This window comes from Myotis nattereri, assembly GCF_964212035.1.
Source record: "Myotis nattereri genome assembly, chromosome: 19".
In the NCBI taxonomy this organism is placed as follows: Eukaryota; Metazoa; Chordata; class Mammalia; order Chiroptera; family Vespertilionidae; genus Myotis; species Myotis nattereri.
The window spans coordinates 1,112,869-1,129,488 of record NC_138095.1 but is presented as its reverse complement, the minus strand read 5'-3'; the positions used below and the strand labels follow the sequence as shown (position 1 = coordinate 1,129,488).

At 54.5% G+C, this 16,620-nt stretch overlaps 1 protein-coding gene across 1 annotated transcript in view; it reads right to left on the bottom strand.

Annotated features, from left to right (window-relative positions):
* Positions 1 to 16,620, bottom strand: part of GRIK4 (glutamate ionotropic receptor kainate type subunit 4) — a 234,074-nt gene that overhangs the window by 79,409 nt on the left and 138,045 nt on the right. The window contains exons 6-7 of the mRNA XM_081113547.1: positions 14,124 to 14,302; positions 9,112 to 9,165 (exon numbers count right to left, since the gene is read on the bottom strand). Coding sequence (XP_080969673.1) covers positions 9,112 to 9,165; positions 14,124 to 14,302 — 233 coding nt within the window. The remainder of the gene's footprint in view (positions 1 to 9,111; positions 9,166 to 14,123; positions 14,303 to 16,620) is intronic.

Sequence of the window (16,620 nt, the reverse complement as noted above, 5' to 3'; positions counted from 1 at the left end):
TGTAAGAATGCTTTATATGTAGGGATGTGTGTGTAGGAATGTATATATATATATGGATGCATGTGTAAGAATGCATGTATGTGTAGGGGTGTGTGTGTGTAAGAATGCATGTATGTGTAGGGGTGTGTGTGTGTAAGAATGCTTTATATGTAGGAATGTGTGTGTAGGAGTGTATATATATATATATATATATGGATGCATGTGTAAGAATGCATGCATGTGTAGGGTATGTGTGTAAGAATGCATGTATGTGTAGGGGTATGTGTGTATGAATGCATGTATGTGTAGGGGTATGTGTGTATGAATGCATGTATGTGTAGGGGTGTGGGGGTGCTTTTGGTAAATGACTACAAGATAATGAAGAGGCTCACGCACCCTGGGAACTATAGTTCCAACTGGGTAAGAAGCCAATTTTGAAATGTCCCCAATGGCTTCAGAGTTTCAGAAAGCCAGAGGCAGGCAGCAAACCATAAAACTGAGGTCTAAGGATGGAAATACTCAACATGAAGTGGGCAAAAAGCGATGGAAGGTAAATAATGTTGACTAGCAGCTCACTGAGGTTTTTAAATTTTCCATGTTCTTTACAAAATGATCCTGTAAGAATTATTCCAATTTACAAAAGGAAAAACAGACTCCAACAGGTTGAACAATGTGCCACATATACATCTGATACATGGCAGGGCCCAGATTCAAAGTCAGGTCTTCTTCGATCTGAGGCTTTTGCTGCCTCCATTAAGCCATGTTTCCATCCTCTGTTTCAACAGTCAGGAGGCTCACACAACTTCACGTGCCAAGCCCCAGACAATTTCATAATGACCTTTAAAACCTGAAGGGGAGGTTTTTTTTCAAAGACCTTTGGGTTCTGGCTTCCCGAGTGAGGTGCAGATCCTGGCCCGAAGAGGCCACGTGACCAAGGCCAACCTGAGCAGATTGTGGCCAGTGGAGCAAGCAGCCCAGGTGACAGGCCACAGTACAAGGAGTCACACCGTCCTTGGTCTCCTCTGCCTCTTCCTACCTCAGTGGTCATTCTTGGTGCCAGCCCTGGCCTCAGGTCTTGACATTGCTCTCACTCATTAGGACCCTTGGAAATGTGGCTCTTGAACCCTGAACTAACCCCCTTCATGGCCCTGCACACCCTTCATTCTACTCTGTCCAGCCAGCATGAAGGAAGGCACTCCAGATTGAGTAGTTATTGTGTGGTCCGCCTGGCTGAGCTGCAGGTCTTCATGCTCATGGGCGTAGAGGGGATGAGCTGAATTCCTGTTGGATGCAAGGAGGTGAGCTCTCTCACCTGGCCAGCCCTTCTAGCCCTCAGACTATAATGTTGTGAACTGCTCCATTCATCCACTCAACATATACTTACTGAGCACCCCCTATGTGCCAGTAGGCTACTCAGGTTATAGTGATGGAGCTCAAAGTCTGGTAGAGGAGTCAGCTATGGAAGGAGTTCCCACTTGAGATGATGCTACAAAATGCAGAACACAGGGCTCTGTGAGAGAGTGTGCCAGTGAGTTCAACCCGGGTGTCAGGGGAGACCTCATTGAAGATGTGACATCAAAGCAAGGCCTGAAGAAGAGTGGGGTTGGCTTGCCAGAAGAAGGGGCAGGAGAGGCGGGCAGGAGCACATCACTTCCTCCTCTGGAGTCAGTTCCTTCCCTCCCTGTCTGCCCCCAGTCCCCTGTCTGTAATAATTTTAGCAATTTCAATTACTTATGACTCATCTCTCTGGTAAAGCTTTAGAGAAATAAACATAGGATCCATCTGCTTAACAATAACATAGACACAGAGGATAACACTTTCCTGCATATATTCATTCTGCCCAAATAAAATAGAGACGGTGCTGGGGACCATCTTTCTGCAGGACGCCCCGGCTGGCTGCATGGGGGAACCCCAGCAGCTGTTAGCTAACTCGCAGCTGCTTCCTCAGGCCATGCGGGCCTCTGATCAAGGGATTATTCCTCCTTGGGGTGCCAGCTGAGGGTGTTATGACTTGAAATGCTCCCAACAGTGTACAGGATGGAACAAGTCCAGGACTGGAAAGACCCTCAGAGACCACTTCGTTCTGCCTCAAAATGTTAAGGTAAAGAAACAGAGTCCTGTGAAGAGACTGGGCTTGCCTGGCGTGGACACGGTCAAGTGAGGGGGGAAGAGCTGCTGCGGATCCATGATCGGGCTCCACTACCTCGAGCAAGACAGCACACTGGCTGAGCTGCGGCTCGCTCATCCTTAAGATGAGGGTAAAGCAGTGCTCTCTGCTGGGCTACTGTGAGGTGTAGCGGAGAAGCACTCGTTACAGAGCTTTCCATGCAGAAGGTATTCCTTTGATGAATGTCATCCCTATGACTGTGTCGCCCAGCTAGTCAGTGGCAGGGCTGCAACTAGAAGCCATGCTGCTTCATGGCCCGCCCTCACTCCGGTGAGACGCCCTACTGTGTGACCCTTCCCACGCCATCCCACACCAGTGCTGGGCCCTTCTCTCTAGGTTCCCCAAGGAAACTCTGAGGTGCCTGCTTCCTATATGGCACAAGTGGCAGCCTGCCCTCGGCATGGTAGTGGTGCCAAGAGCTCAAAGCTCTGGCCCCGCCTGGCACATGGTAGTAACACGGTGGTCATGGTGTCCATGCAATGCTGGCAGCAGCCCTGGTGGCCCACAGGCCACACAGCCTCCTGCTTTTGGTGCCCAATTAATTCTTGCATTTCATTGACATATCATGACTTTTGACCCATGCCCTTACCTCTCCTCACTTCTCCCTACCTGGGTGGCATCGCCCTCCTTCGGCCCAGGCCGCTCTGCTCTCTGACAGGGACTGGGTGACTGTGCTTTCCTTGTGGGCAGTGATGTGCTCTTTCTAGGCTCCCTGGGAGCTGGGCAACCCTTTTAGGTTTATGAGCTCAGATCACCCTCTGCCTCTGCCTCTGATCTGAAAGGGAGCTCTGCCGTCTCAGTGGCTGACTCGGCTTTGCCCAGAGGCCAGACTCTTCTGTCGTTTTCCGTCGTCTTATAGACAACAGTTTCTGAGCCAAACCCAGAGGCCAACTGGACAGACTCCTTTCAGATTAACAAGCGGAACAAGCACAGCGAACCTGTACCCGCCCCGTGCAGGCCCCTGGAGATGCCACAGGACCACGGGCCACCCACTGCACGGAGTAGCCAGAGCGGCCTGTGAGCGGTGAGGGAGCTGACACCTTTGTGAAGAACCGCTAATCTCCATGTTTAGGACCCGTTTCCCTCTAAACAGACATGCCAGAGTGTAGGATGCTTATTGCTCTTCCACATGCATGAAAGAGTATCTGATGATTAATAACTTCATGTGGCACACGACTGAGTTCCAGCCATGGAAGTGGGAGGAGAAATACCAGTGCCCCTCCAGGCCTGGCCCACACGCCCTCCTGCGCCTGACCTCCCATGTCCCCATCCCTGGCTTCTAGGGACACATTTATATGTGGGAGGAGCCTGCACCCTGAATGCCCTGCGGAAGGCTGCCCGCTGACCAGGACTCTCTTTTGAAACTTCAACTGAGTCAGAAACACACTTCTACTGTGTGAAGCATGAGATTCGAGGGTTTATCTGTTACAGCCGTGGACATTACCTATCAGAGACCATGCTATCAATAGCTAACTTTTCATTTTCTCAGATTTTAGCGATGGATGTCATTACCCACACTGTACCCGTGAGAACCCAGGACCCTCGGAGATTTGGGCGCAGGGTGAGCGAGTGCCTGACTGGGGACTTCCCCAGGTCTGCCCACCTGAATGGCTGGGTTCTCATACAGCAGCCTTTTTCTCTCAGTATAAAGCTTCTTAATCAGGTCTCAACTTTAGCCATGTGGTCTTGCTTCTTTCCATTTGCAAAGTCCAAATAGTAATAAACACATCTGAACTTTTCAGACGCACTAAGTTGTTTTATTATCATAAAAACAAATAATGACAAATATTGGTGAGGACATGGAGGGACTCATACCCTCATAAACTACTGGTGTGAACAGAAAATGGTGCTGCTGGAAAACAGTTTGGCCATTCTTCCAAAATTAAGCATATAATTCCCATCTGAGCCTGCATGTCCACTTCCAGGAATCTGCCCACAGGAGCTGAAAGCCGGGGCTCGGACAGATTCCTGCCCTTGTTCATGCAGCCAAAGCGAGAGGCACCTCAGCTGCTGAGTGGCCTAGTGATAATGGAGCTGATATTCATTAATGCCTTCCACAGCCAGGTTCTGCACTCGTGTTTCTCAGTCATTTTCTCATTTAACCCTCACAGCAGCTCTAGCAGAAGGTCCTGCTTTATCCCCACTTAGACCCTCAGTGGTCTCATCTGTAAGCAAACACTCATGCTACCCACCTCATTAGTGGCATCCACACAGCGGCTAGCTTATGAGTGTAGTATTCTTAATATTTCACAGCCCCTTCCCTCACTAAAGGCCACTGTGAAGCAGCTGCTGTGTGGAGAGGATCTCCTGAGGATCTCAGGTGAGTCGTTGAGGCTCAGAGAGGTTAAGTAAATTGCACAGGGTCACACAGCAGATATCTGCCTAACGCCAGGGCCTGGGTCTTCCCGACTCACTGTGATGGCCCTGACATAGCTAATCTGAGTGCCTGCTGCATCCTGTGGCAAAATTTAGGGAGATGGGACATGATGGGTCCCTGAGAAATTCAGAGAAGGAATAAATAAGGATTAAAGCTCAATGGCATCTGTATTTGGGGGGAAGGGACTAAAGAAGTACAGACGATAACTCACTATCATATATATATAATTTTTTTTTTCCAGAGAGGAAGGGAGAGGGAGAGAGAGATAGAAACATCAATGATGAGAGAGAATCATTGATTGGCTGCCTCCTGCACGCCCCCTACTGGGGATCCAGCCTGCAACCCAGGCATATGCTCTGACAGGGAAGTGAACCACGATTTCCTGGTTCATAGGTTGATGCTCAACTACTGAGCCACACTGGCCAGGTGCATTACCCTCTTATGAAGCCTGGTCCGCTCTGCACTAGCCCAAGACTCCCACTGCAGCTGGGAGGAAAGAATGGACTTCAAAATAGTTTCTTCACTCCTCGCAGAGGGTCTGTCCACTCCAGAAAGCCCAGGCCCCGAGGGCTTCCAGGCTCTCAGGGACATTCGCAATGGCTCTGACTCTGTGTGCTGGACTGTTACACCACCACCACTGCTGCCGTTCCTGCTCTGCCGCCCTCCCAGGTGCTCAGACGGCGTCACCCTTAGCTCCAGGCCCAGAGAACTCGGACGCGTGCTCCCAGGGCTCCCCAGGCCTGTGCCCACCCACACGGAGAAACGCGCTTGGAAAGCGGGAAGTGTTGTAATGCAATCTCCCTCATCCTCACAGTGGCCCCAGGTTACACATGAGAGGACGGGGCTCAGCTCATCAGTGTGACTCTCTAAGGCACCCAGTGAGCCCGACAGAGTGGCGCTTGCTGGGTCTCCTGACTTCACAGGCCAGTGCTTTTCCACCAGAAAAACCACCACGATCACCATCGTCATCACTTCTGAGAAGAGGGAGGGTGGCACACAGCATTGGTGATGCTGTCTTCTTAAAACTCTCTAAGCCAAGCAACTCCAACTCCTTATTCTTGTCACTGTGCTGGGAACTCATACTCCAAATGCCTGGCCTCCTCCCAAGAGGTCACCCCTGTGTCGCCCTGCTTCCCAGCAACTTTCTCTGCTTCCTGGGAAGCAGCCCTGGCCACCTGGCACACGCAGCAGCCCTGGCCTCCCTGGCACGCGCAGCAGCCCTGGCCTCCCTGGCACACGCAGCAGCCCTGGCCTCCCTGGCACACGCAGCAGCCCTGGCCTCCCTGGCACACGCAGCAGCCCTAGCCTCCCTGGCACACGCAGCAGCCCTGGCCTCCCTGGCACATGCAGAAGCCCTGGCCGCCTGGCACACGCAGCAGCCCTGGCCTCCCTGGCACACGCAGCAGCCCTGGCCTCCCTGGCACACGCAGCAGCCCTGGCCTCCCTGGTACACGCAGCAGCCCTGGCCTCCCTGGCACATGCAGAAGCCCTGGCCACCTGGCACACGCAGCAGCCCTGGCCTCCCTGGCACACGCAGCAGCCCTGGCCTCCCTGGCACACGCAGCAGCCCTGGCTGCCTGGCACACACAGCAGCCCTGGCCTCCCTGGCACACGCAGCAGCTCTGGCCTCCCTGGCACACACAGCAGCCCTGGCCGCCTGGCACACGCAGCAGCCCTGGCCTCCCTGGCACACGCAGCAGCCCTGGCCTCCCTGGCACATGCAGAAGCCCTGGCCGCCTGGCACACACAGCAGGCCTGGCCTCCCTGGCACACGCAGCAGCTCTGGCCTCCCTGGCACACGCAGCAGCCCTGGCCTCCCTGGCACACGCAGCAGCCCTGGCCTCCCTGGCACACGCAGCAGCCCTGGCCTCCCTGGCACATGCAGAAGCCCTGGCCGCCTGGCACACACAGCAGCCCTGGCCTCCCTGGCACACGCAGCAGCCCTGGCCTCCCTGGCACACGCAGCAGCCCTGGCCTCCTGCCCTCTCCTCTCTCCTCCCCGGGCTCCCCAAACGGGACACAACTGCATTTTACTCTCTCTTTCCTCTCTTGCCCACTTTCAGGGCACCACCCTCCACCCCCCCCCCTCCCCGCCCCCCGTGCCTCCTTACTTTAAGCAAAAGCTTTTGTCTTGCACTGGGAATCATCTAATCCTTTCTCCCTTCCACATGCTACCTAACACGGCTGCTCTAATGTACAGCCGTGTTAGATAGAAAAAATATACACATAAGCAAAGAAGGGCCTGGCGTTTGACATGCTGAGGGGTGGGGCCTGTGGGGGATTCTGGTGCTGGATCTGGTGCTGCTCGCCCCGACAGCGCTCTGTAGTTGCATGTGTGCTGTGTGAGGTCTTCCCACGGGGCTGGACTTCCAGGAAGCCAGTCCAGCAGGGGGCAGGAGTGTGGGGAGCTGGGCGACGCTGGGGAGGGAACCGCGATGCGGGAAAGAGGCCCCTGGGTTTTTCAGGGGCTTTCAGCTCTGGGAGCAGAGGCCTGTGGAGGCGTCAGTGTGAACAGCCCCATCGCCGCCTGCAGAGAGCGCTGCTCACAGGACAAGAACAGGACCCTGCAGCCCAGCGTTTCCTGGGCAGGCACCGCCCACGCCACACAGGGCAATGCCCAGACCCGCCCCTGCACCCCGGGGACTATCCTGTCACATACGCTGACCAAGGAAGTTTAACTTTTATGTAACCTTTCCTCCTTAAGATTTAAGAGTTAAATCTGTGAGGTGAGATTCTGCTCGCTAACATACTTGTATCCGCTTTATACCTTCTAATGGTTATTTTCATGGAGAGAGGTGGTTAAGCAATTAACAGCCATCACCGGCAGGGCCGCCCCAGAGCAGCCCATGTGGTTCAAGTGAGTCCCTTTTCCCTGGGCCTGCCATGTGCCTTTGAACCCCAACCATGTGGGTGCTGGTTCCTGTCCCAGAACCTTCTTCCTTCCTTGCTTATCTAGAAAAGCCCCACGGACTTTCAGGGAGCAGCTTAAAATCTGCTTCTATGGGGCCTTCTTTCCTCCTCCTCCTCCTTCTCCTAGTCCTTCTCTTCCTCCTCCTCCTCTTCCTCCCCCTCCTCATGCTCCTCCTCTTCCTCCTCCTCCTCCAAAGCCTGCCCCAGGTTGATCGAGTGGCCCCCGCTTTGGGGTGTAGACCATTTTGTACACATCTAATAGAATTTACCACTTTGCACAATGGATACTTTGCATTTTCCAAGGCAAATTTAGTTTCTTATTCCCTTTTTAATCCCTAATTCCTGACGCAGTGCCTGAAACATCAAAAAAACATCTGGATGAAGGGGTCACTTGAGTGATCTCAAGAGGTCATTCATTTATAAAATAAAACAGACTTCTTCTCTGAATGACTGCTATGATGGCTCTATCGGTAACAGCCAGAAACTGGAAGCAACCAAAATGTGTCTCAATAGATGGGTACATCCACACCAAAAGTCCAGTCAGCATGGATAAGGAACAGACAATGGACTCACATAACAACCTGGTGATTCTCAAGGGCACGGCGCTGGGAGTGACAACAGTTAACCTCAAAAGGTCACTGTGTGAGTGCATCAAATAGCATCCTTGAAGCTATAAAACAATAGAAATAGAGAACAGAGTAGGGAGAGTGGGGATCAGGGTGGTGGTGAGGTTATAAATAGTAGCACAAGGGAGATTTTTGTGGTGATTAAATAGTTTTGTATCTTGATTGCAGTGGGAGTTACACAAATCTACACATTTTGAGAGATGTGCCATTTGCTATCCTAGTTTTGATGTTATTGTAATTAAATAAGATGTCACACCTGGAAGAAACTGGGCGCATTTCCTTTGTGACTTCCTGTGGTTCTTTTATTTTATTTCACGTAAAAAGCTATAAAATTCTACTAAAAACCCATTCTCTGACGTTCTTCTCTCTAGTTGAGTGCCTGTACTTCATAACAACCGTTCTCTCTTCTTACTGATTCACAATTTCAAAACGCCCCACATACATTAAATCACATCTTTTTAAAATGCAGCAACTCCATGACGCAGCTGCTCTTACCCCGTTTTACCGACCGAGGCTCGGCACTGGCTGGAGGGCACAGAGTCGGTAGGTGGCAAAGTTGGTGCCCCCACCTCACCCAGTAAAATGTCTACCGACTTCTTTCTCATCTGCAGAGGGGGTTGGAAGACACGGTCTCTGACGGTGCATCAGCGATGACACCTCGGGCCGCGTGCACTTGCTGTGGCCTCGCTGTCCTGCGGGAACCAGCACCGGCTCTGGCGGAGCAGCGGCCGGCAGCCAGCACTGGGCCTCCCAGGGCACTCCTCTCCCAGGGGGGCTGTGCTGTGTAGCACGTGGCACTTGGACGGAGGGTCAGACTCTACAAATCCCTGTTCTCCCAAGACGAAGAGTCGTTGAGGTGAGTGAGAATGCAGGAGTTCTTGAACTTCCATGTTCCTAGGACACCCTGCCTATCGGGCTGGCCTCTGCTTCTATTTTCCTGTCCCCACCTCCTGGGCTTCATTCTGTGCCGCCCTCCGCCCCCCCCAACCCCCCCCAGCCCCTGACTAAGGACACTCTCCATGCCAAGGGAGTGGGCTGTGAAAATGTCTTACCAGATTAGTGAAGATGTACGTGTAATAGGCTGACACCATCCCTAGCTCAGCTGCCTGCAAAGGGAAGAGAAGGAGATTAGAGAGGAAAGCGATGGCCACTGGAAGTGAGGGAGCAGCGAGTGCTCTGCATCTGCCTCTTGCCCGGCTCACTGGCCTTCGCTCCAGGCAGAGGAGAACACTGGGATCTGTTCTTATTTTGCCCTTGACCTTGAAGGACGGGGCACAAAATCACTGGCCTCTAGAGCAGGTCTCCCCACCTCCGCCCCACTCCCACCCACGCAGTGACTCGCAAAGCAGCTGCTGTCCTCATGCACAACATGGATAGGAGCAGGAATCCTGGGAAGCAAAACGACTGTGAGGAGAACGAAGCAGGTAACAAGCCAGGCTGTGACGATCACCTCCACACCTGCTAGCATTGGCAGTGGCTGAGCCACGGCCCTGGTGCTGAGCCGGGGACTCGTCTCACTTGGGCGAACTGAGGAGGCAGCATCGCCTCCCCGTCTGACAGCGGAGGAACTGCAACACCAGAACTTGTCCAAGTTCACGGGCCTCATGGATGGAGACACTGGCAGTAAAGCCAGGTCCCTCCACCCTCCAGAGGACTGCAATATGAATGGAAATCCTGCTGGAAATTCTGACGCAATTTTCTCAGGAGCCAAGGTGTACCCAGAGAGGCTGTGGGTTGAAGGCAATTCCCAATGAACCCCACGCGTGTCAGAATGCAAGGAGACAAGACGCCTGGCCTGTGGTCAGGTGGAAACAGGGGGCTTCTGCATTAGTGAGAACCAAGCTGTCGGGACGGGACGCGCCTCGACCTGGATCACAGCACACAGTGTGGTGTCCCCGCAGGGCGAGACGGCGGCTTCAGCACAGCCTCCCTTTGGTCTCATCTCTGCAGCAGTCAAGCATGCTCCTCACCACCCTCCCGGGGGCAGTGTGCCCGGCTGTGTGTGACACTCTCAAAACCAATGAGCAGATCCAGTAAATAAGCCCAGCTCCCCAGGCCTGTCCCTCCCTCCGCAGATGGCAGGTTCCTAATGTGCCTTCCTCTCTGGCCACTGTCATGGCTAGGGAGGTGCCGGGGAGAAACACCCTGTGATGACCCCGCTTTCCTGTTTACCCCCCGAGCAACTCCCATAACCCTGGGGGCATTCTTGTAGGACACCCCCATCTCCCTGAAGAGCAGGCTGGGTAATGACATTGCCACCACTCCAGTGGAGATGCCGTGCAGAGCCTGGGTGACTGGGCAGGGGCATGTGGGGTCATGATGGAGCTCAAGGCTCCTAGTTGAGGCCCTCACTTCCCCAGCAAAGCTCCATTTGCTCCTCTTCTTCTGAGAGGATGACGTGTCAAGATGCCTGCCCCCACCCCTCCCCACTGCCCAGGCTGGTGGCAGCCACCTGGAGGCAGGAGTGGGCTGGGGCAGGAGGCCGAGAGAGAGCACTGTTAGATGGTTAAACACATTTTGTGAAGTCTGCTGTCCTATAGATAAAAGACAAGAGAGGCTTGGTTTTTAGGACTGAGTTCTCTGTAAATATAAAAGTCACTGCCGGAACAGCCACTCGGTAAGAGGAGGGCTTACTCTGAAAATCCTCCTGAAATTGAGAGACAGCAGATGCGGCCACGTGCAGGGCCAGGCTCAGCAGCGCACAAGGTCCCAGAGTGCCTTGTGCTCTCTGCTCACACTGCCTTGCCCACTGAGCCCGCCCCCCTCCTGAGGGCCCTCAAGGCTGGCTCTCATTCTGTGCAGGGGAGCGTGGGGCCCGGGGAGCACGGGGCTGACCCAGGCCTGGTGCCAGGCCTGCTGCCAGGGCCACTAGGAAGGCACCTGGGAACAAAGGGTGCAGGCTTTGAGGTGCCTCTCTGGTCATGCTGGTCAGTGTGGCTCCCAGGGCACAGGGCTGCGGCCAGTAAGTGGTCTCGGGAAACTGCCGCTGGCCCTTCAGAACCCTTTGCCACTAATGACCTTCACAGGCCAACTGTCCTTCAAAAGCACGGGCATTACAACATTAAAAATCATCTTAAATGACAATAGGTGGCATTGGCAAGGTTGCCATGAGACACCCACACAGCTGGTAGGACTCTCAATTGTTATGGACTTTCTAAAAGGCAGTCATATCGAAATCCTTCAAACGTGCATACCTTTCACTCAGTAGTTCCACTTCTAGAAATCTATGCTAGGAGAGTATTCGTGAATGTGTGTAACATTCTTTATACAGCAAAAGGTTAAAACTAGCCTGCATCGCCAATAATAAAGCAATCTATACTAATAAAAGGGTAATATGCTAAGGAGACCAGGTCAACCAGCCATCTTTGGGATGTCCGACTTCCTTCCAGACAAAGCCATGGTGGTGGGGGCCAAGGCAGAGGCTGTTAGGGGCAATCAGGCCGGCAGGGGAGGGCCATTGGGGGCGAGATCAGACTGGCAGGGGAGGGCAGTTAGGGGCAATGAGGCAGGCAGAGGCAGTTAGGAGCAAGATCAGGCTGGCAGGGGAGGGGAGTTGAGGGCGAGGTCGGGCTGGCAGGGAGGGCAGTTGGGGGCAATCGGGCCAGCAGGGGAGCAGTTAGGCGTCGATCAGGCTGGCAGGGGAGTGGTTAGGGATGATCAGGCTTGCAGGCAGAAGCGGTTAGGAGCAATCAGGCAGGCAGGCAGGCGAGCGGTTGGGAGCCAGCAGTCCCAGATTGTGATAGGGATGTCTGACTGCTGGTTTAGGCCTGATCCCTATCGGGCCTAAACCTGCAGTCTGACATTCCCCGAGGGGTCCCAGATTGGAGAGGGTGCAGGCTGGGCTGAGGGACAACCCCCTTCCAGTGCACAAATTTCACGCAACAGGCCTCTAGTCCTATTTAATAAAGAGGGAATATGCTAATTGACCCTCACATCATCACAAAGATGGCGGTGCCCACAGCCAATAAGGAGGGAATATGCTAATTAACTGCTCCACCCTAAAAGATGGCAGCGCCCAGTCCCCTCAGCCCCCCAGCCACCCAGAGCCGCCCGAGGCACAGGTAACCAGGGCCAGCCGAGGCTTGTGCTGCCGGCAGTGGCAGCAGCAGAGATGTGATGGGGCATCGCCTTCCCCTGACCACTGGGTCGCCTCACGCCCCTGAGGGCTCCTGGACTGTGAGAGGGGGCAGGCCAGGCTGAGGGACCCCCCTTTAATGCATGAATTTTCATGCACCAGGCCTCTGGTAGTTAAATAAAGTATAATACATTATGATAGCAAATGATGCAGCTATTCAAATATTCATAGAAAAATATGTCATGGCATAGGGAAATGCATGGCATATAATTAAGCAGAAAAAAGGTTACAGGAGAGTATGTGCGGGGTGATAATTTGGGGGGAAATGAGTCTATAAAGACAGAAAGAATAGACATCAGAATTTAACAGTGGTAGTCTCTGGGTAATGGAACTGTGAATACTTTCTATTTTCTTCCCTGTGCTTTTCTGTACTTTCCTGAATTTCAACAATAAACTAGACATACCATTTCAGAGAGAGAGACCAGATGCAGCTGCGGGAAACCGTGAGGCACTGCTGGGCCAGGGCTGTCCCGGAGGCTTCCCGGGGACTGCCAGACCCCGGCTGCTGCAAGGGGTGCATGCTGACCTGCCCTCTGCCAGGAGGCTCATACCCCCCCTCTTCCCGAGGACTCCTCAGCCTGGATTTCTTATGTCCTAAAACTTAGAGGAGCTTTTCCATGATGACTTCATTGATCCTAGTCGCAGACATAAGAGAAGAAAGAGGAGGAAGGGAGAAAACTTCTGTGTGTGTGTGTGTGTGTGTGTGAGAGAGAGAGAGAGAGAGAGAGAGAGAGAGAGAGAGAGAGAGAGAGAGAATTGGGTATATGCACACAGATAGACATAGGTTTGAGCTGTGAGAAATTATTATAGCAATAGGATGAAGAAATAACCCTTGGTACTCAGAATGCATTCGCATCTCTTGTGAACTTGGAGACAAAAACTAGCCGGGGAAGGGAGGCCGGGAGAGAGGGGGGGCAGGGGAGGAAGAGAGGTCACTGTGTCTGCGGCTCTTCCCAGCCTGGTGGAGTGAGCGTGCTCCCGGGGCTGAAGGTGCTGCTTTTGGATGTGCAGCTAAAATGGCACTGTGAGAAGCCACTGGGCCTGGTGAGGCTGGGGAGCTGCTGCAAGTTGGGAGGAGCTCCAAGTCAGGCCCACGCTGTTTGGGGTGCATGCCTGGCCCGGCCGCCAGCCCAGGACTGCTGCCCAGAGACGCCGAGGCTGCCCAGTAGTTTCCAGTTGTGTGCCAGCACAGGTGCCCAGGCAGCTGGCCTTGCTGTGTGTCTGTTCCTGTCTCCCTGGCGCGGGCCTCACAGAGGCCCAGCTTCCCTGTGTGCAGGTCCTGCGTGAGGCCTGTGTCAGGGTGGTCAGGAGAGCCACTGTGGGCAGGGAGACTGGTGCAGGCCTGGCTCCGCTCCCAGGGCTGGCTCCCTCCGTGCTGATCCTCTCCTGGAGCCTCAGTTTCCTCATCTGTGAAGTGGGCATATCACACCCACCTCATGCAGTCACCGAGCGGACCACACTGGGAAACCACACAGTGGCCCTGGCGACCGGGGCACCTGTGTGAGGCCACACACAGTTGTGACTGCCCTGGGTGTCCACACATGAGAATCCTTCTGTACTACTGGACAGACATCCCCCCCCATCACCCCAAACCCTCTAGAGACCCAGGGACTCCCCCAGAGCCCTGGCGGGATCTCACTGGCCAGCGTCTCGGTTGGTGGCTGCCCTCCTGCAGCAGCTCAGTGTCCCTAGGACATCGCCATTACCTACTTTCTCCCGGCAGCCCTCAGGAGTGTCCACGGGAACTGAGGCGCACAGAGATTTGTCAGGGCTCAGGCCCAGCCCAGGGATCCTTGAGCGTTGGCCAGGAGGACACCCAAGCACAGAGGGAGCAGAGTGCAGGCTCAGAGGGAGGGGGAGGGACACCCACCTTCAGGAGGATGGGAAGGAGGGACGCACCTTCAGGAGGATGGGGAGGAGGGCACCCACCTTCAGGAGGATGGTGTGGGACACAGAGGCACTGGCGTGGACGATGACGGTGGCTGTCTTGTCGTCCCGAATCTCTTTGAGGAGTGGGGTGGGGTCCCTGGTGTCATCCAGCATCCGGACTGAGAGTGTGTCCTTGGAGATAAGGAATTGCCGGAGCAGCTTCTCCAGGTTTAAAAGGCCTGGAGGGGAGAGAGGATGAAGGCCCTGAGGGTCCGCATGCCGCCTGGGACCCACTGGAGCAGGAGTAGGCCACCCACCAGGGCCTGCTATTGGCAGGTGGCCCAGCAAATGCATCTTTGCTTGAGCAAGTTTCTTAGCTGTTTTGAGCTTCAAGTATCTCCTCTTCAATAAAACATGCTCCTACGCTTCCATGGCTCCCCCTGACTCCCCTGGGAAGCTCCTATAAGGTAGACAATACACTCCCCCCAGGCAGACAGAGCCCCCACCCTCTCCTGGGGCTCCCCCCAGGCAGACAGAGCCCCCACTTGCTCCTGGCCCTTGGGCAGCACTGGCCAGCAGGCAGCCCTGGGCTCAGGGACCACCAGGCCTGGGCTTCTTGCCCTAACTTGGCCACTTGCTCACTGTGTGACCTGTTCATGTGGCTGGCTCCCTTGGCGTAAGTTTCTACATCTGAGAAATGAGAGCAGAGACAGCGGCTCGCTCCCAGGGCCGTGGCGCGGATTAGATGAAGCACATGAGACACTTGGGCCCAAGGGTGCACAAGGCAAACCCTCCTAACCGTCACATCCAGCTCTCAACAGCCTGCGTCTGCATTGTGGGGGTCGGGGCCCCGGTCCCTCGTGATCGCAAGGCCCAGAAAACAGGTCTTGCAAACACTGAGAACTCCTCAGAGCACAGTGGCTGCATCAGACAAAGTGTTATTATAGCTTTAAAAGAACAGGCTTCAAGCTGCCACCCCAGCAGGCCATCGTGGGGCCCAGAACAGAACAGGAAGACTGGACCGCTCTAAGGGCCCCTCCTCCCCACCCCCCACCCCCCCCCCCCGTCACTGCTACCTGCCTGGGGTAGGGGTGGAGGGAGAGAGTCCAGAATGTGTGAATGAGACAAAAGGTCATAATTCTGCTCTGTCTTTAAGGTCTTTAAGGCAGGCCAGCAGAGTGTGCAGGTCTCCTGGGAATACAGTGGCTCAAGCCCAATGGAATAGACCTATAGGCATTTGCTCTTTAAAGCAAGCTCAGAAGTAACATTTATTAAATCCTTGTTATGTTCCTGGTAATTGGCTGAACATTTTACGTGGTCCATCTCCTGTCAGCACTCACAGCAATGCGACAAGGCGCCGTAAGTCCATAGCACAGAGAGCCTGAGGTTGCAGGCAGTGCCTTAGAGAGAAGGCCTGGCTTTCTAACCAGGCAGAGGCCCCCAAACTCCTGTTTCCATCCTGGCTGAAGGGACTGGAAATGCAGGAATGTTCTGAGACGTCCAGAGACCCTCCCTGCTCAGGTAACTCACCCTCTTGACTCTTGAGGATCAAAAGGTTGGCGAGAGCTGGAGCTGGGAAGAGGGTCACATGCCCTCCTCTTTTTGTTAGAGGTGGCAGCCTTGCCTGACGACCAGGGAGCCAGCTGGGCTGAATCCCATGTTCTCCTCCCCATCCAGCCCTCATCCCATAGGCCGGGCTGCCTCTGAGGACAGAACACACAGAAGGCAGCAGGCACAGAGCCTAGGCCGGCCCAGGGCGTCTCCTCCAGATGTGAACAGGGCAAAAGTAGCAGATGGAACCCAAGGGCCTGGCATGAGGGAGACGGGGGCTCCAGGAGATAGGCGACCTCTGCCCTCATGGGGCCTGAGCAGCATTCCAGGGGCTGGAGGCTGGGCGTGGGGTGGGGAGGGGAAGCCTGGAATGGCCAGCTGAGCAGCCACGGAATGGGGTTGCCTTTCCTTCCTCCCCACAGGACAGGGACTGTAAAGAGCCACTGCGGTCTGTGCCCCTCAAAGCCCCTCTCCACTGGCCTCCATGGCAATGAGGGTGGTGGGCCCTTGCTGCCGGTCCCTGATGCAGGTCTGGATTCAAGCTCAGGGTCAGCCCTCACTGGCTCTGTGACCTTGAGAAGTCACCTAACCTCTTCAAGGCTCCATCTTCATCTGTAAATGGGTCTAACAGGCCAGAGCTCAAGGAGGTCCTTTAGGAAAGCTCGCTGGGAACTGGAATATGTGGTATGCATGTCACTTCTCCTGTATTTACTCATCCACACAAGAGCTCAAAAGGTGTGGCTCAGTGAGGCAGAACGCGAGAGGGGAGAGAGTAGAAGTCTTGAACCAAATTCACCCTGTGCACCCCAAGTGCCAGGCACTGGCCCACAAAACCCAGAAGAGAAGATGGAGCAGGTACAGACCCTGCCCTCCAGGAGCTCAGGTCCCAGGAACTAAGTCTATAGGAAAGTTCAGCTCATGTCCCTATTCTTTCAGGGCCTGAATGCTGGGTTTTCTAGGGGCCCTGCATTTTGTCCTGTAAGTACATGGAGAGTATTCACCACAT